Source organism: Notolepis coatsorum, assembly GCF_963971535.1.
Source record: "Notolepis coatsorum genome assembly, chromosome: 1".
Lineage (NCBI taxonomy): Eukaryota > Metazoa > Chordata > Actinopteri > Aulopiformes > Paralepididae > Notolepis > Notolepis coatsorum.
In genome coordinates, this window is record NC_140165.1 from 132,986,674 (window position 1) to 133,004,379 (window position 17,706).

Genomic DNA, 17,706 nt, shown 5'->3' on the forward strand with positions numbered 1-17,706 from the left:
TACATAGAAACAGATGCCAGTGCAAATCATGTCTCTCTGCCAGAGAGGACCACGCAACCTTATTGTACAGGATACAATGGTTAGTACTATAACTATCACCAGTGATAAATCTGAGGACTGAGTGATATACCAAGGGCTTAAGAGCGGAAGCTGTAGCATGTCTACAAATCACATTGCCGTAATACAAGACAAATAGAAAAACTGATTCAACAAGTCTCTTTCTGCTAATCATTGAGAAACTGGTTTTGTAGTAGTATAGTTAAGTAATCAATTGAGTCAAGAATATACTTTGTGGATGGCTGATTGATTGGTGTCTACTTTAAGATAAGATAAGATAAGACATTCCTTTATTGATCCCCTTGGGGGAAATGTGGGTGTCATAGCAGCATGGGGGAGGGTAATAGTAGAAAGTATGGGCAGGGTAATAGTAGAAAGACATAAATATAAGCAATACAATAATAAATATACTTTATAATAAAGTATACGTTATAAGTTATAATTTCCTTCCTGGAGGGAGTTAAACCAACCAACCAAGATTGTTTTTCCATAGAGACAATTGACATTGACTTAGTCCTATTACTTTGTTTCATGATTTATTAAAGTGTGTGTCCATTATGAACATTGACAAAAACACCCCTAGTTTTTATTGCTATATTTGGGTGTGGGTTTAACCCTTTCACTACCACACTACTGTAGTGTGGTAGTGAAAGGTTAACCTTCTTTATTACATGGCGTTTTAACATTCGTCGAAATGCTTGATTGTGATTGGTCAATAGCGCTCGGTTGCCCCTGACAGCGGTGAATAATTTTCCGATAACCGACCGCTGCCATGGGCAACGCGCAATAATCACTGGTGATACGGGCAACTAGCGCTATTGACCAATCACAATCAAGCATTTAGATCGCAGTCACGAAAGCTAAGCGCAGCATATGCACAGCTGCACTCATCAGTGCAATCAGACCACAGACCTGCCGGCTGCCGGCGATAATAATAATAACTTTATTTGGGCTGAAAGCGGAGCCACAGAACAACTGCGTCTGCATTTGATCTCGTCTTGTCGATGGTGTAAAATGAATTAGGTATATTGTTAGTAAGTTAGCCATGTAATAAGCGGGATAATGTATAGCCTATACTCGATAATTGTCGCAAAATAATTGACCTTCACTGCGTTTAGAACACCTCGGCACGGCGCCTCGGTGTTCTAAACTCTGTGTCTGTCAATTATTTTGCGACAATGACCTCGTAGCTATACATTATCCCTTACGTAGTGTGGTAGTGAAAGCGTTAACCTTCTGTAGTGTGGTAGTGAAAGGGTTAACCATTTGTAGTGTGGTAGTGAAAGCGTTAACCCTTTGTAGTGTCGTAGTGAAAGGGTTAACCTTCTGTAGTGTGGGAGTGAAAGCGTTAACCTGCTGTAGTGTGGTAGTGAAAGGGTTAACCTTCTGTAGTGTGGTAGTGAAAGGGTTAACCCTTTGTAGTGTGGTAGTGAAAGCGTTAACCCTTTGTAGTGTCGTAGTGAAAGGGTTAACCTTCTGTAGTGTGGGAGTGAAAGCGTTAACCTTCTGTAGTGTGGTAGTGAAAGGGTTAACCTGCTGTAGTGTGGTAGTGAACGGGTTAACCCTTTGTAGTGTGGTAGTGAAAGCGTTAACCCTTTGTAGTGTGGTAGTGAAAGTGTTAACCTTCTGTAGTGTGGGAGTGAAAGCGTTAACCTTCTGTAGTGTGGTAGTGAAAGGGTTAACCTTCTGTAGTGTGGTAGTGAAAGGGTTAACCCTTTGTAGTGTGGTAGTGAAAGCGTTAACCCTTTGTAGTGTCGTAGTGAAAGGGTTAACCTTCTGTAGTGTGGGAGTGAAAGCGTTAACCTTCTGTAGTGTGGTAGTGAAAGGGTTAACCTGCTGTAGTGTGGTAGTGAACGGGTTAACCCTTTGTAGTGTGGTAGTGAAAGCGTTAACCCTTTGTAGTGTGGTAGTGAAAGGGTTAACCTTCTGTAGTGTGGTGGTGAAAGGGTTAACCCTTTGTAGTGTGGTAGTGAAAGGTTTAAGTGTGTTTAAGCTTACCGGTATAGTACAATAACTAACGTTGTGTTTCGATTCAGCAAACAGAGCGACAAGCCTGACCGGAAGTTCATTGTAGTCAATGTTATTGCCTAGCAACACACAAAACATTCCCCTGCTATGTGTATGTGTGCAGTGTGTGTGTGTGTGTCTCACCAGGTCACTTTGCATTGTGTCTTTATGAGCTTGGTCTTAGGACAAGGCTGTCTCTTCAGCCTGAGAAGGGCGACGCAGAACTGGGCTCCCATCTCCTCCAGCTCCCTAGTGCCGATCTGGAGGCCCTGGAGATTGAACACATACACAACATGATGTGAGATTGGATGGATTGGCTAAGAGGGCACACACACGCACACGCACACACGTCTGCTATGTATATTTTGCACATTAATTACGTCAACAGTCTGTGGTTTGTCCATGTGCCTGGGGATCTGAAGGGCGGATGTCCACCTTCAAACAACACTGACACTGGGACTCACTGTCTTTACTGTGGTAATCATTTGATGTAGGAACATACCGGGAAAACTATTCATTCCCAGAATAAACATTAGAACACAGACAGTAACACACAGGCACTGTCTATGGCTGCTCCATTATGGCAAAAATCCTAACCACCATTATTTCGGTGAATATTTAGATCACGGTTATTTAACACGGTTACTCATTGAGTTGGGAAAGGTTTATTGAAATTTAAAAATAAATAAATACATAATAATAATAATACATTTTGCTCCCATATCCCCCTTCCTGGTCATAAGCCACCCTAGTGTGTGTGTGTGTGTGTGTGTGTGTGTGTGTGTGTGTGTGTGTGTGTGTGTGTGTGTGTGTGTGTGTGTGTGTGTGTGTGTGTATATACAGGTGAACATCCATACAAGTATACACACACAGTATTTTCATTCTTCCCTATGCCAGACAAAAGCTAGCAGGGAGCATCTAAACGTGGTCTGAACTGTGTGGGGGGGGGGGGGGTACAACCACATGTTACTGGGCTTTAGTTCCTGCACATCTGGACAAATACTCTACACAAGTCAATAGGGGGGATAACCGGTGCCAAACTGGCAACCCAAGATCGCCCCTGGGCTCTGCAGATGTTGACATTGGCAACCCCTAGCGAATGGGAGGAGGGTTGAGGTTGAGTCGGGGGTTATTGGATGGAAGGAAGGAAGGAAGGAAGGGGAGAGGAGGGAGAGATGACAGGGACAGAAGTCGGGAAAAACTGGATTGGAATAATAGTCACATACACACACACCAGCACAGCACACACACCAGCACACATACACACACACACAAGCAACCAAGCAAGCAAGCACAGAGATACACAGACCAGCACACAGACACACACATGCATGAACACACACGCAGAGACATGTCTGCCATGTAGATTTTGAACATTAATTATGTCAACAGTCTGACTGATTACAGCTACTGTGGTTTGTCCGTGTACCTGGGGCTCTGGAGGACGGAGCGTTTAACAACAACAGTAATGTCCACCTTCAAACATGCAACACACTGTAATGTCCACCTTCAAACATCCAACACACTGTAATGTCCACCTTCAAACATGCAACACACTGTAATGTCCACCTTCAAACATCCAACACACTGTAATGTCCACCTTCAAACATGCAACACACTGTAATGTCCACCTTCAAACATGCAACACACTGTAATGTCCACCTTCAAACATCCAACACACTGTAATGTCCACCTTCAAACATCCAACACACAGTAATGTCCACCTTCAAACATCCAACACACTGTAATGTCCACCTTCAAACATCCAACACACTGTAATGTCCACCTTCAAACATGCAACACACTGTAATGTCCACCTTCAAACATGCAACACACTGTAATGTCCACCTTCAAACATCCAACACACTGTAATGTCCACCTTCAAACATCCAACAAACTGTAATGTCCACCTTCAAACATGCAACACACTGTAATGTCCACCTTCAAACATCCAACACACTGTAATGTCCACCTTCAAACATGCAACACACTGTAATGTCCACCTTCAAACATGCAACACACTGTAATGTCCACCTTCAAACATCCAACACACTGTAATGTCCACCTTCAAACATCCAACACACAGTAATGTCCACCTTCAAACATCCAACACACTGTAATGTCCACCTTCAAACATGCAACACACTGTAATGTCCACCTTCAAACATCCAACACACTGTAATGTCCACCTTCAAACATGCAACACACTGTAATGTCCACCTTCAAACATCCAACACACTGTAATGTCCACCTTCAAACATCCAACAAACTGTAATGTCCACCTTCAAACATCCAACACACTGTAATGTCCACCTTCAAACATCCAACACACTGTAATGTCCACCTTCAAACATGCAACACACTGTAATGTCCACCTTCAAACATCCAACACACTGTAATGTCCACCTTCAAACATCCAACACACTGTAATGTCCACCTTCAAACATCCAACACACTGTAATGTCCACCTTCAAACATCCAACACACTGTAATGTCCACCTTCAAACATCCAACACACTGTAATGTCCACCTTCAAACATCCAACAAACTGTAATGTCCACCTTCAAACATCCAACACACTGTAATGTCCACCTTCAAACATCCAACACACTGTAATGTCCACCTTCAAACATGCAACACACTGTAATGTCCACCTTCAAACATGCAACACACTAATGTCCACCTTCAAACATCCAACACACTGTAATGTCCACCTTCAAACATCCAACACACTAATGTCCACCTTCAAACATCCAACAAACTGTAATGTCCACCTTCAAACATGCAACACACTGTAATGTCCACCTTCAAACATCCAACACACTGTAATGTCTCAACCATCCAACAAGAGACTGAAATGTCCACCTTCAAACATATTATGATACTCAATAAAGATAAGATTGAAATTGAAATTGAGAAAATGCTGACTAGAAGATCAATGAATTAGGCCTAATGAAGAAAAAAGATGAGACAAAATATCCAACAGTGTTGGGAGGCAGCTGTGGTTGTTGACAGACTCCGTTACAAGCTAAATAGCCTAAATCTAAATGATCAAACACAATAAATATAATAATTGCTGGTGCAAGGCCATCTCAGTCACTGGGCACGCTCACACTCTCTCTTTCTCTGGACCGACAGTGACAGCGACAGTGGCTCAGGAGGTAGAGCAGTCGTCTGGTAATCCAGAGGTTCCCAGTTTGATTCCCGCTCTTCCCGGGCAGCGTGTCAAAGTGTCCTTGAGCAAGACACTTAACCCCTAATTGCTCCCGATGTGCAGGTTGGCACCTTGCATGGTTGCCACTGCTATCAGTGTGTGAAAGTGTGAGTGAATGGGTAAAATTGTGAGGAACAAATTGTAAAGCGATTTGGATAAAAGCGCTATAAAAATGCAGCCATTTACCATTTCTCCACCCACTCTTTCTTTCTTTCTCTCTCTCTCACACACTCACTCACTCACTCACTCACCTTCTTCCAATCAGAGCGTGGATGAGCACTCCCCTGCCCACGGTGATTAATTCTCTAGAATTCTACAAGGACGTCTATAATACCGGTAATTCATTTTCAAGGGTTGTGTGTAAAAGCATGTACAGTACAGTATGTGTAAACCTATCAGTAAAGTGTCAAAATGTGTGATAGAGTGGAGATTCAGACTCATTATCATCAGTCATCCAAATTCAAACGTTTTGGTGATCAGGCTTTCTCACATGCTGCACCCCGAATCTGGAACACCCTCCCTCAGACCATCAGACTCTCCCTCACTCTCCACCTTCAAATCCCGACTTGAAACCTACATGTTCTCCCTAGCATTCAACCTTCCCTACCCATAACCTAACCACCCTCCTCCAACCTACCACCCCCTTTTCCCCTGCCCCCCCCCCCCCCCCCCCATGTATTTGTTGTCTGTTACTCATGGTTTTATGTTCTTGTGTATTCATATTGATCCCTGTGGTTCTGTTTCTGATTTTACTTTAATTTGGAGAAGCCTGGAAGAAGAATCAATGAAGCTGAAAAGAAAAAGCCAGCATGTCTGCGGTCCACTCCATCATTACCTACATCCATACGTTCACGCTCTCTCTCCGCAGTAATTTAAAGTCATTATAAAAGTAATTGAAAACGATCTACGAGTGCCACTCGCATCAAGAGTTTCCCAGGCAACGACACACGAGGTCGACTCACGTCACAGAGGTTCCTAAACACAAATGATTATTGATTTCCAAATTAATGGATATTATTTAGTGTTAATTTTGGTTATCTTCAAACATCCAACAGACTGTAATGTCCACCTTCAAACATCCAACAAGACACTGTAATGTCCACCTTCAAACATCCAACAGACTGTAATGTCAAATATCCAGCAAGGGCAGCACAGAGGCACGGTGGACCAGTGGTTAGGACTGCTGCCTCACAGAAGGTCCTGGGTTTAAATCCCGGTGGGAGGCCTTTCTGTGTGGAGTCTGCATGTTCTCCCGTGTGGGTTTCCTCCCACACCAAGACATGCATGTCTGGCAGGGACTACGGATGAAAACTAACTCATTAGTTAACAACATTTTATTTACATTGATGTGGAAACTGAAAGTGTTGATTGATGTGCATTGTCCCTGGGTAAAAAAAAAGTATAATCAAACTTAAACATCCAACCACAGACTATAATGTCCACCTTCAAACATCCAACAGACTGGCGGCTACGTGGCGTAGTGGGCAAGGCGCTCGCCACGAAATCTGGAGACGCTGGGATCGCCTGTTCGAGCCCAGCTCTCCACATTTGCTTTCAGTTTAGCTGGTCGTCCGTACTAATACACATTGGCCGTATTAGGGGGTGGGAAACTGATGGGTGGGGATCGGGCGTTGTGGACAGCGACTCCTACAGGTCGGTTGGTGCGCCTGCGCAGTAGAATCAGGAAGTGTCGGGGGCAGCGTGAGCCTCCCACGCGTTACTCCTCGCCACTGAGAGATCGAGCTGCGCAGGTGAAAAGATGCGACTGCTGTTACCTCAAGTACCGGAGGGGACTTGTGCTATGTATGACTTAGTCCACATTGCAGCCGGCTTGTGGGAGGCAAGAAACAGCGTTCGTGACAGGGGAGGGTTGAATTGGATGATACGAAATTGGGATGGGAGAAAATATAGAAAAATGGGAGAAAAAGTGGATAAAAAAAAAAAAAATCCAACAGACTGAAATGTTAATGACCACCTTTAAATATCCAACACACTGTAATGTCCACCTTCAAACATCCAATAGACTTGAAGTCTTTCAGTTTGTTAACTGAGACTATGACTCCACCTGGTGGACATACTAAGAATCCTAGACCCTGCTGCACATCTCTCTCTCTCCATCTCCCTACATTTGTTTTTAGGCAGCTTTGATTAGTGCAACAAGACATACAGTCCACAGTAATATTAGAGAGAACATGCCTGAATAGAATGGCACTATCTGTTTTATGTTGTTACCAGATTCGGTTTTGGACCTACGGTCATACATTGGGTGATGGCGCTCTACAACAAACCACTAGCTTCAATCAAAACAAATGGCATTATATCTGAACCGTTTCAGCTATTCAGGTCCACCCGGCAGGGTTGTCCAGTTTCTCCATCACTCCTCATCCTCGCCCTCAAACCGCTGGCCTGTGCCATATGAGCAGAGGAGGAAATCACGGGTATCAATATTGGGGGGCATGACTTTAAAGCTAATCTGTACGCAGATGATGTACTATTAACACTAACACAACCCTGTTAGTCAATCCCACACGTGATGAAGTTGATTAAAGCATTTGGGGAGTTTTCAGGATATAAGGTGAACTTCAATAAGAGTGAAGCTATTCCTCTGAATAACCTGACCCACCCTTCACATGTTGGTTCTGCTCCCTTACAGTGGAGATCACAAGGTATGAGATACCTCGGAATAAACATCCGGACACCTATAGACACAATTTTTTATTCTAATGGTCCACACCTCTTGAAGACAATTAGGGAGGATATTAAGAGATGGACAGTGCTACCCATTTCATTATGGGGTAGAGCAGAGATAATACAAATTAATATTTTACCTAGAATATCATTTCTAATATCAGCTGTACCACTCAAATTCCCCTCTTATTGGTTTAAAGAGATAAATAAGTTATTTACAGGTTTCTTGTGGAGGGAGAAGACACCTAGAATCAGCTACAAGAAATTGATGAGACCAAGAAATAGCGGTGGACTTGGTATTCCGGATGTTCACTCATACTATGTCTCTTATAATGCCAGATTCCCCTTGTCATGGGGTTACATATGCAAGATCGAAATAGGCAGTTGGAAATGGATTGAGGAGAATATTTGATCAGAACATAGTAAAACGGTATCCTTGGTATCATTATGGTTTCACCCTATACATATATATACCCACAGATCTAACATATACCCACAGATCTCCATCCTAACATATACCCACAGATCTAACATATACCCACATATCTAACATATACCCACAGATCTAACATATACCCACAGATCTCCATCCTAACATATACCCACAGATTAACATATACCCACAGATCTAACATATACCCACAGATCAGATCTCCATCCTAACATATACCCACAGATCTCCATCCTAACATATACCCACAGATCTAACATATACCCACAGATTAACATATACCCACAGATCTAACATATACCCACAGATTAACATATACCCACAGATCTCCATCCTAACATATACCCACAGATTAACATATACCCACAGATCTTCATCCTAACATATACCCACAGATTAACATATACCCACAGATCAGATCTCCATCCTAACATATACCCACAGATCTAACATATACCCACAGATATCTCCATCCTAACATATACCCTCACATATCTCCATCCTAACATATACCCACAGATCTAACATATACCCACAGATCTAACATATACCCACAGATCTAACATATACCCACAGATCTAACATATACTCACAGATCTCCATCCTAACATATACCCACAGATCTAACATATACCCACAGATCTAACATATACCCACATATCTAACATATACTCACAGATCTTCATCCTAACATATACCCACAGACCTAACATATACCCACAGATCTAACATAATACCCACATATCTTCATCCTTAGTTATGAGTCTAGGGTGACCCCTAAATATATGAATTCATCCAAAAATGTCATCCTTTGACCACCTACAGTCATACATATTAGGATTATGTGGTTTGAATTGCTTGTTTCAACCCTGGTCATATGAAATGTAATGTGCCTTGTCATTAGTCTGTCCGGGTGAGAGAAAACAGTCGGCATGTGTCGACCCCGTTACCCATCTACTGTCGGTACATCTCACTGTGTGACTGAGGATTGAGATGTCCCCCCTAGACGTCTGGCCCCTCCCTCCCTCCCTCCCCCACGCAGGCCCCTCCCCCACGCAGGCCCCCAGAAGAGAGGGAGTGGGACAGACAGAGGGGCTTTTAAAATGTTAAATTTTAACATTTAATTACTTTAAAATGGATAACCCTATAATACAATTTTCATGTGAGATAGTCAAAGCCCTACAGAAACGGTTAGCCTTCAACGGGATCTTTTTACCTTCATGCCCCATATGGTCTAACCCCCTATTAATGGCTGGGGGCAGTACAATAGTACTAAATACTTCATGGCAGGGTAAATGAATACATCAACTAGGACAGATTGTGAAGGATGGAGAGACAATACCCTTTAATGAATTGAAAGATCTGTATAATTTAATATTAAAAGTGAATTCATGCTGTACTTTCAGTTAAGATCTGTAGTAAGATCACTATCTATTAAAATAGAGATATGGGGATAAACAAGGATATGGATGAGACTAAGAAGGATCACTTCAGCTAGGAGGTCAGTATCCAAGATCTACAGGTTACTGTCACTTAACGCATCAGATGGCCTGGCCTCCATTAAACAAACAGCAGTGGGAGAGGGATTTGAAGGTTTCCTTGACTGCACCACAATGGGAGACTGTTTAAAAAAATACAGCAACATCATCCAAATGTGTAAGATACAAAATTATACAATTAAAATAAAAAAGAATGGATCATGCCATCTCAGATTTGTGCTGGCATGGATGTGGGGAGGTAGGAACACTCATCCACATGTTGTGGCATTGCCCCACAGTGAAGAGTTTTTGGCACAAGGTCATCCTCTATTCTCCATGTTAAAATACCCTTATGTCCAAGAGTCTGCCTCTTGGGCATAGGGGTAGTTGGTATACAATCAGCACTCACGCAACGCATCATTACACTAGCGCATATGTCAGTTAAGCGTACAATCATGATGAACTGGAAGATCCAAAAGCCTAATTGTTTTTGCATGGACAATGGAACGAGCAGCTTCAACGCTCGCTGAACATGACCATGGAGAGGACGGTCCCTGGATCTTTATAAGGACATAATATGATTTGGAGAATAGTTATGACTGAATGTAGAAGTGTTTGATCTGCACCCCCCCCCCATTTTGTTAGTGTGTTTTGTCTGTATTGTACTGTTTGTGAGTTTTGTTTTGTCTGTATTGTACTGTATTGTACTGTTTGTGAGTTTAGTTTTGTCTGTATTGTACTGTATTTATGTTGAGCTGTTTTGTGTTTCAAACTATTAACACATTCTGTGCCATGCAGTTTGCCCATCTTATACCCCTCTCTGCCAGTGCTGTAACCCTATGGAGTCGCTCACCTTCTTTGCAGGGCTATAACTTTTTAAATATTATAGTTATATCTACATTACTATGGCCCATTCAACATCGGGTATCTAGCGTTCCGGATGTGGGAACGTTATATTTTTCCATTCATACATTGTCGTGTTAGTACCGTCGTGAATATAAGTATGTTTTTGGAGTGTATAGCAGTAATTCCTAGAACGTGAGTTATAGGCCCCGACGCATATTACACATAATCGATTGGCGTTTCGTTCCTATACACGCTATATTAAAAAATTCAAATGCATATGCTCGGTCTACATTATGCTCCATCATGCGTGAAGGAAAGGGGGGGGGGGGGTCGTTTATGATTCCTTGATTGTCAGTAACGGCTTTCCTTAGTACAACATCATAAGTTGAGCAGATGGATTGCAATGAAATAAATGGACAATCGAGCTGGAATTAACGTTAGATTCCTCTTACCTGTGGCCGATGCGTCTGGAGAAAAAAAAAACATTATTTGATGTCGATCTGCTAGATCCATTTTCCGTTTGTATGACGCAATAAACGCAGAAAGCATATTGATTCTTGCGTCTCGAAAGCGATCAAATGCACTCGAGTGTTTGTCTGATCAACATAATAAGATATCTCTGCCGGAGGAATTTCCCCGATGCACAGAGCGCCACATCCGGTTTAGTGTGGAGTGCAACTCGCCCGAAATCCACCAGGGGGCGGTATTGAGGCGTTGAAATATCAGACAGGGTCCAGCTGGATCACTGGATGAATTATGAATGCCAATAGTGAATAAAGGAAATAACGATCATAAAAACGAGTAAACTCGTTGTTGGCGTTATTAGATTGGCGGGCAATAACGAGTAAACTCGTTTTTGGCGCAGGATGTTTTAATAATAAAGAAATATTAAAAAAAGAGAGAACATGCCTGAATCATCATTACAAATACTGAACATGCTTGGTTTGACAATGAAATGCTTATATGCTTATATAACACACACACACACAATATAGATTATTGTTTCTTTCAGGGGGGACTCAAGGGTCATTCAGAGGGGGTAGTAGGGTGGTCTTAATTTGCACTATGCACACACATACACACACAGAGGTCTTGTACCTTATATTTGCCCTGGTCACAACCACAGAGCGTGCTCTCCATGGTGTAGCTGCGTTGGACTCCTATCTCCCGCCACACGACCACGCGAGCCGTGGCCTCCTTGGAGCGCTCCACTACAAAGCTACAGCTGGACATGCTGAAGGCCGGGGCTGACTGAGACAGGATTTTAGGCAGGGTCTGATGGAGAGACAGAGACATGGTCAGTTAAAGGGGACATGCATAATAAATAGCCTTTTCCAGTGTTTAGCATGTTTTCCTAGCAATTGGGGATTATATCAATGTGGTCTGTGTCGTTAATTATCATATTGACTCATCAGTCTAGTCTCGAGTTCACGAGATCCTCACTCAACTAAGCTGTTCTGATTTGACAGTTTTGCTGACGTGAATATAGCACTGATTTGCATAACTAACGCCCCCTCTATGGTTGACAGCGACAGCAGAGCGAGTGGAAATATCTTCACTTCCTCAAACAGAGCGAGGCAGAGAGCGCATAGTGTAACCCGACACTTTTTCAAACGGGTTTTGACTGCGAGGCAGGGGGACGAGCGAGAGAGAGGGAGAGAGAGAGATGGAGAGAGAGAGCGAGGGACCCGTCTTCTCTCAACCACACACACAGAGCGTTTACACAGGTTGTGTGTAAGTGCTCCGTGCCTCCGTGTGTCCCCCTCTCTCTCTCCGTCTCTCTCTCTCCCTTTCTATCTCTCTCCCTTGCAGTCGGGAGCACCAGCATATCACTGTAATATCTTTGCGCATGCTCCCACGCGCACACCCGTATTCCGATCCGTACAATAATATTCACAGGGGTATATATTGTCATTTGAAACAAGTTACCAATGCATTGTCCCATGGGATTATGCCCCCCTGCGGCGAAATTAATTAGTATCCCCCTCAGTCTCGCTCTATCTCTCTCTGTGCCAGTCGCAGACTGTGTGGATGACTGTCACTCAAAGTGCTTATGGGCGGAGCCAGGCCAACACAGCCTGAAATCCAAAGGGAGAAAAATGTGGCTTTTGAGTACTTGATTAGAAATATAAAACAATGCATTTAAAAAAAAAAGAAAAAAACGTACAGATGTGTTCAATAGACTCACAGGAATTGTGTAAAGTTGCCCAAATAGTGCTAGGAATAGCAATGCATGTCCCCTTTGGGCAGTATTAAGACATAATACAGCTGGTCTATAAGACTGTAATGACAAAACATTGTTTTAAATGACAGAATAAAGACAGTCTATAACACTGTAATGACAAAACATTGTTTTAAATGACAGAATAAAGACAGTCTATAACACTGTAATGACAAAACATTGTTTTAAATGACAGAATAAAGCCAGTCTATAACACTGTAATGGCAAGAAAACATTGTTTTAAATGACAGAATAAAGCCAGTCTATAACACTGTAATGGCAAGAAAACATTGTTTTAAATGACAGAATAAAGCCAGTCTATAACACTGTAATGGCAAGAAAACATTGTTTTAAATGACAGAATAAAGCCAGTCTATAACACTGTAATGGCAAGAAAACATTGTTTTAAATGACAGAATAAAGCCAGTCTATAACACTGTAATGGCAAGAAAACATTGTTTTAAATGACAGAATAAAGCCAGTCTATAACACTGTAATGACAAAACAATGGTTTAATAGACAGAATAAAGCCGGTCTATAACACTGACCAGAGCATGGTGGATAGAAAGCCTGTGTGTCCTTTTCATCTATGGTTAGTAATAGGGATGTGCAAGGATATCCGGTTAGCCGGTTAAAGGAGCAACAGGCGGCCGTTGATTTTTGGCAGAAATATTTTTAAATCCTTAAATCGAATCCGACAACACCCTTTCTAATAAAAATGCATCAGGATGCCTCCAAAGCCACGCCCCGCTAGCAGGGCTCGAGACTAACGATGTCCCGTCGTCCCGGGGATGATCAAATATTGATTTGGGACGAACAGAAATCTTTTTTGGGACGCAAACGGGACGGAGAGGATTTTATTTTTTTCACAGGAAATGTCAATTAGCCGACTGTCAGTGCGCGCATATATATATATGAATTATTCTACGCTAATAAAACATACCTGGTGATCAACTACAGTTTGCTGTAAACATTATGATATGTGTGTAGTGGTCTGATAACGACGGCTGCAGCGGGAGCTGGCTCATGCTGGATTTGCGAATAGCATGCAGCTGCAGAGCCGCAGAGCCAGGGGCGCTTTCAGGTCCGGTCACAGGCCCGCTCAACAGCGCCCCCCACCCAACGGCTGAATTGCCAATGGCTGAATTGGAGTATTGCACAGTGCCAACCATAAACACACACATTTGTAATAACAAAAAAAACTAAAACGAAATAAAATACAAATACATTTAAATATATTTTCCTATGGAAGGAATAATCAACATGGCTCCAATTGGTTGACTATAACAGCACTGTGACCAAATATCCCTATACTAGCACCTTGTTAAACACTTTTTTTTTTATATATATATATATATATATATATATATATTTATTTATTTTTAATCATAATTATTCTTGTGAAATCTTTCCACCTGGGAGCCTTTTGACTAAATCAATTTATTCTCCCCTTCTCTGAATGGTGTTTCTTATGGCAATAACAACTATAGACGACAAAACCAAAGTAAAGAAACATTTGATTTTTGGGACAGTTACATTCACTTTGGGACGGTTAAAATTGTATTTCGGGACGGTTCTGGGACGGTGGTGAAAAAAGTTAGTCTGGAGCCCTGCCCGCTAGGCAGCTATGTGTTAGCAGCATGCCGTTGTGTATGCATATGCATGCAACTGCTATGCGCATAACAAGCATGCGTGTCACTAGAGGGTTTGATAGACAGCTCGCTCATTCCAATCATTTGACTTGGTTGTTATTGTTTTATCTCCTGTCCCTTACCAAAACGATAGATTATTTTCATTTCTGTGTAAATTTGTCAATTTCAGATTTTTTTTTTCAAAGACACAGAAGCTCAAACATTTGATATCTCTGTAAGCTGCATGGTATAATTTAACACATGGGTCCATGCAAAGGTAAAAGAGTAAAAGAAAATAGACCTTTTTGTAGATGTGTTTGACAGAGATTTGTGGGAATGACAGCTAATTAACAGGTGGCAAACTGATTGGTTGGAGGGTGGGGAATGTCACTGCCTACAAAAGGGAATCCCAGTCTTTGTTCTGGCGCCAGCAGTCATTTTGAATCAGACCTAGGCTTCCATCCTCTCTCCCAAACCAATGTCCTTAATGCTGCTTGCTGATGTGTTCTGTGACCATACTGGTTTGTACTGCATCATAGTGCTTTAGAGTTCTGATACAGCATGTGGTAGCTACTAGGGATCGGCGTGAGTACTCGTAGCTATGAGAAAAAAATAAAATAAAAAATCGAAATTATAAATGTTTATGAAAAAAAAATATATATATATTCTTTTTACATAACTTTTCACATGTATGTGTACGATTATAACTGTTTGTTGGTTTCCTTAAACATATATACGTGAATGAACAAAAATAAGTACAAAAAAAAGTATACTTTTCGAGTAATACACAATCAATCGAGTATAGCATGCGATCAATCGATCTGGATTTTTCTTTAAAATGCCCGTATAGCCCAGTGCTTTAGGATTCTGATGCAGTATGTGGTAGCTACTGTATAGCTCAGTGCTTTAGGGCAGTGGTTCCCAAAGTCGGGGTCGCGACCCAAAGGTGGGCCACGAGCAGCCACGGGAGGGACGCGAGATGATTTAAAAAAAATAATAATAATAATAATAAAAAAAAAAGAATTTTAGGCCACTGAACTTAGAAGCAGGCCAGGACAGTGTTTCTAGTTGTATTCTAAAATTCTATTCTATTGTATTCTAAAATGTGACTATATGGTTAACTTAATAAATAAACAAAAACGAAAAATCTACTTATTTCAACGAACATTTCAAACTAAATAAGATTATGCACATAAAACGCTGAAAACAACCGAAGCAACAATAGTATTTTAATGAGGCTATTATTATTATCATTATTATTTTGCAACAAGTTAGCCCTCTCATAAATAGCACATATAAATGAATAACTAACTTGAACTAACTTAATAGGATTGAAGTGATATTTGGCTTAAAAAATCGGTCGCCTGGCAAAAAAAAAAAAAAAAAAAGCCTGACGATGTGCATTGGGCCGCGGCTCTCTGACGCCTTATTTTCTGGGTCCCGGCCTGAAAAGTTTGGGAACCCCTGCTTTAGGGTTCTGACGCAGTATGTGGTAGCTACTGTATAGCTCAGTGCTTTAGGGTTCGGACGCAGCATGTGGTAGCTACTGTATAGCTCAGTGCTTTAGGGTTCTGACGCAGCATGTGGTAGCTATAGCTCAGTGCTTTAGGGTTCTGACGCAGCATGTGGTAGCTATAGCTCAGTGCTTTAGGGTTCTGACGCAGCATGTGGTAGCTATAGCTCAGTGCTTTAGGGTTCTGACGCAGCATGTGGTAGCTATAGCTCAGTGCTTTAGGGTTCTGACGCAGCATGTGGTAGCTATAGCTCAGTGCTTTAGGGTTCTGACGCAGCATGTGGTAGCTATAGCTCAGTGCTTTAGGGTTCTGACGCAGCATGTGGTAGCTATAGCCTAGTGCTTTAGGTTCATGTTACAACCTTTACAAAATTGTATTCACTTCTACCCATTATAAATACCGGTAATTGTAAATACCTCATTAGCATGTAGGTTAACAGGTTTAGGAAGCTGTAGGGGTAGGCTGTCTTTTCCATTTTTATCCCTGTTTAAGTTAGGTAGAAAGATAGGAAAGATGAATGTCTTTTATTTCTGACAGGTTAGTTAGTCGTTTGTTTTCAGTTAGTCCCGTTTAGTTGATTATTTTGGGCTTCACCCACCCTGAAGTCTGCGCTTCCTGACAACTAATGCTTGTATATCTTATCGTAACCATATGAATCACTACCCACCTTCAAAAACACTCTCAAAAAACACCTACGTGAGACTGCAATTCGAAACTGGCCCCTACAAATGTCCTAACCTAGTTGTACAGTAAATGACCAAGTAAGGCTTTGTCAATATTCCAATGTACAGTGTAAAATGTGTGTGTGTCCCCTTCCCAACCCCCCCCCCCCCCCCCCCCCCACCTCCAATGTACAGCCCTCACCCAACCCACCCAACCCCACCCCACCCAACCAACCTCCTCCAATGTACAGTTTCTATGCCAAATGTATATACACTCCTTTTCTGGACACTTTTGTATCACAAACAGTACTGTATTTGCAAATCTGATATGTCATAAATGTATAGATGTAGCAGTACTGTCTATCTGTATGTCATGTATGTCATATATGTTATGATGAATTGAAAATGGGGGACCCTGATGTAAACAAGACGAAAGTCTTTCTCTGGTCTGCATCCCCTTAACAATTGTATGTATTGAGCTGTACTGTACTGTACCCATTCTGCAATCTGTTAATAAACTTTTCAATCAATCAATCAATCAAGTGTGTTGTCATGTTTGTTTATGTGTTTGTTTAAAAAATAATAAAAAAATTAAATACAAAAAAAGTCTGCGCTTCCTCTGAAGAATACATTAAATTGCTTTCTATTTTTCATCTAGAACCAGTGTGACAGAGAGGGACAGGGAGGGAAGGACACGTCTTTCATGTTGTGCCACTTTACCCCCCTAGACTGGGACATGACGAGGCACAATGTCCCTGTGTTATTCTGTGCGGATAACACAACTTGAGAGGAAAAGAGATGAAATAACAATCTAAACACGAGGAGAGCCTGTCGAGCAATGTTCCCCTCAGAATTCTTTTCTTTGGCAGGGTGGATTGGCCTCGGAAACAACATTTTGACACTGAGATAAACAGTTTTCCTTTGAAGGAAATTCAGT

At 41.8% G+C, this 17,706-nt stretch overlaps 1 protein-coding gene across 1 annotated transcript in view; it reads right to left on the reverse strand.

Annotated features, from left to right (window-relative positions):
* agtpbp1 (ATP/GTP binding carboxypeptidase 1) overlaps nt 1-17,706 on the reverse strand; it is a 156,075-nt gene that overhangs the window by 14,188 nt on the left and 124,181 nt on the right. The window contains exons 25-26 of the mRNA XM_084332840.1: nt 11,840-12,016; nt 2,209-2,333 (exon numbers count right to left, since the gene is read on the reverse strand). Coding sequence (XP_084188966.1) covers nt 2,209-2,333; nt 11,840-12,016 — 302 coding nt within the window. The remainder of the gene's footprint in view (nt 1-2,208; nt 2,334-11,839; nt 12,017-17,706) is intronic.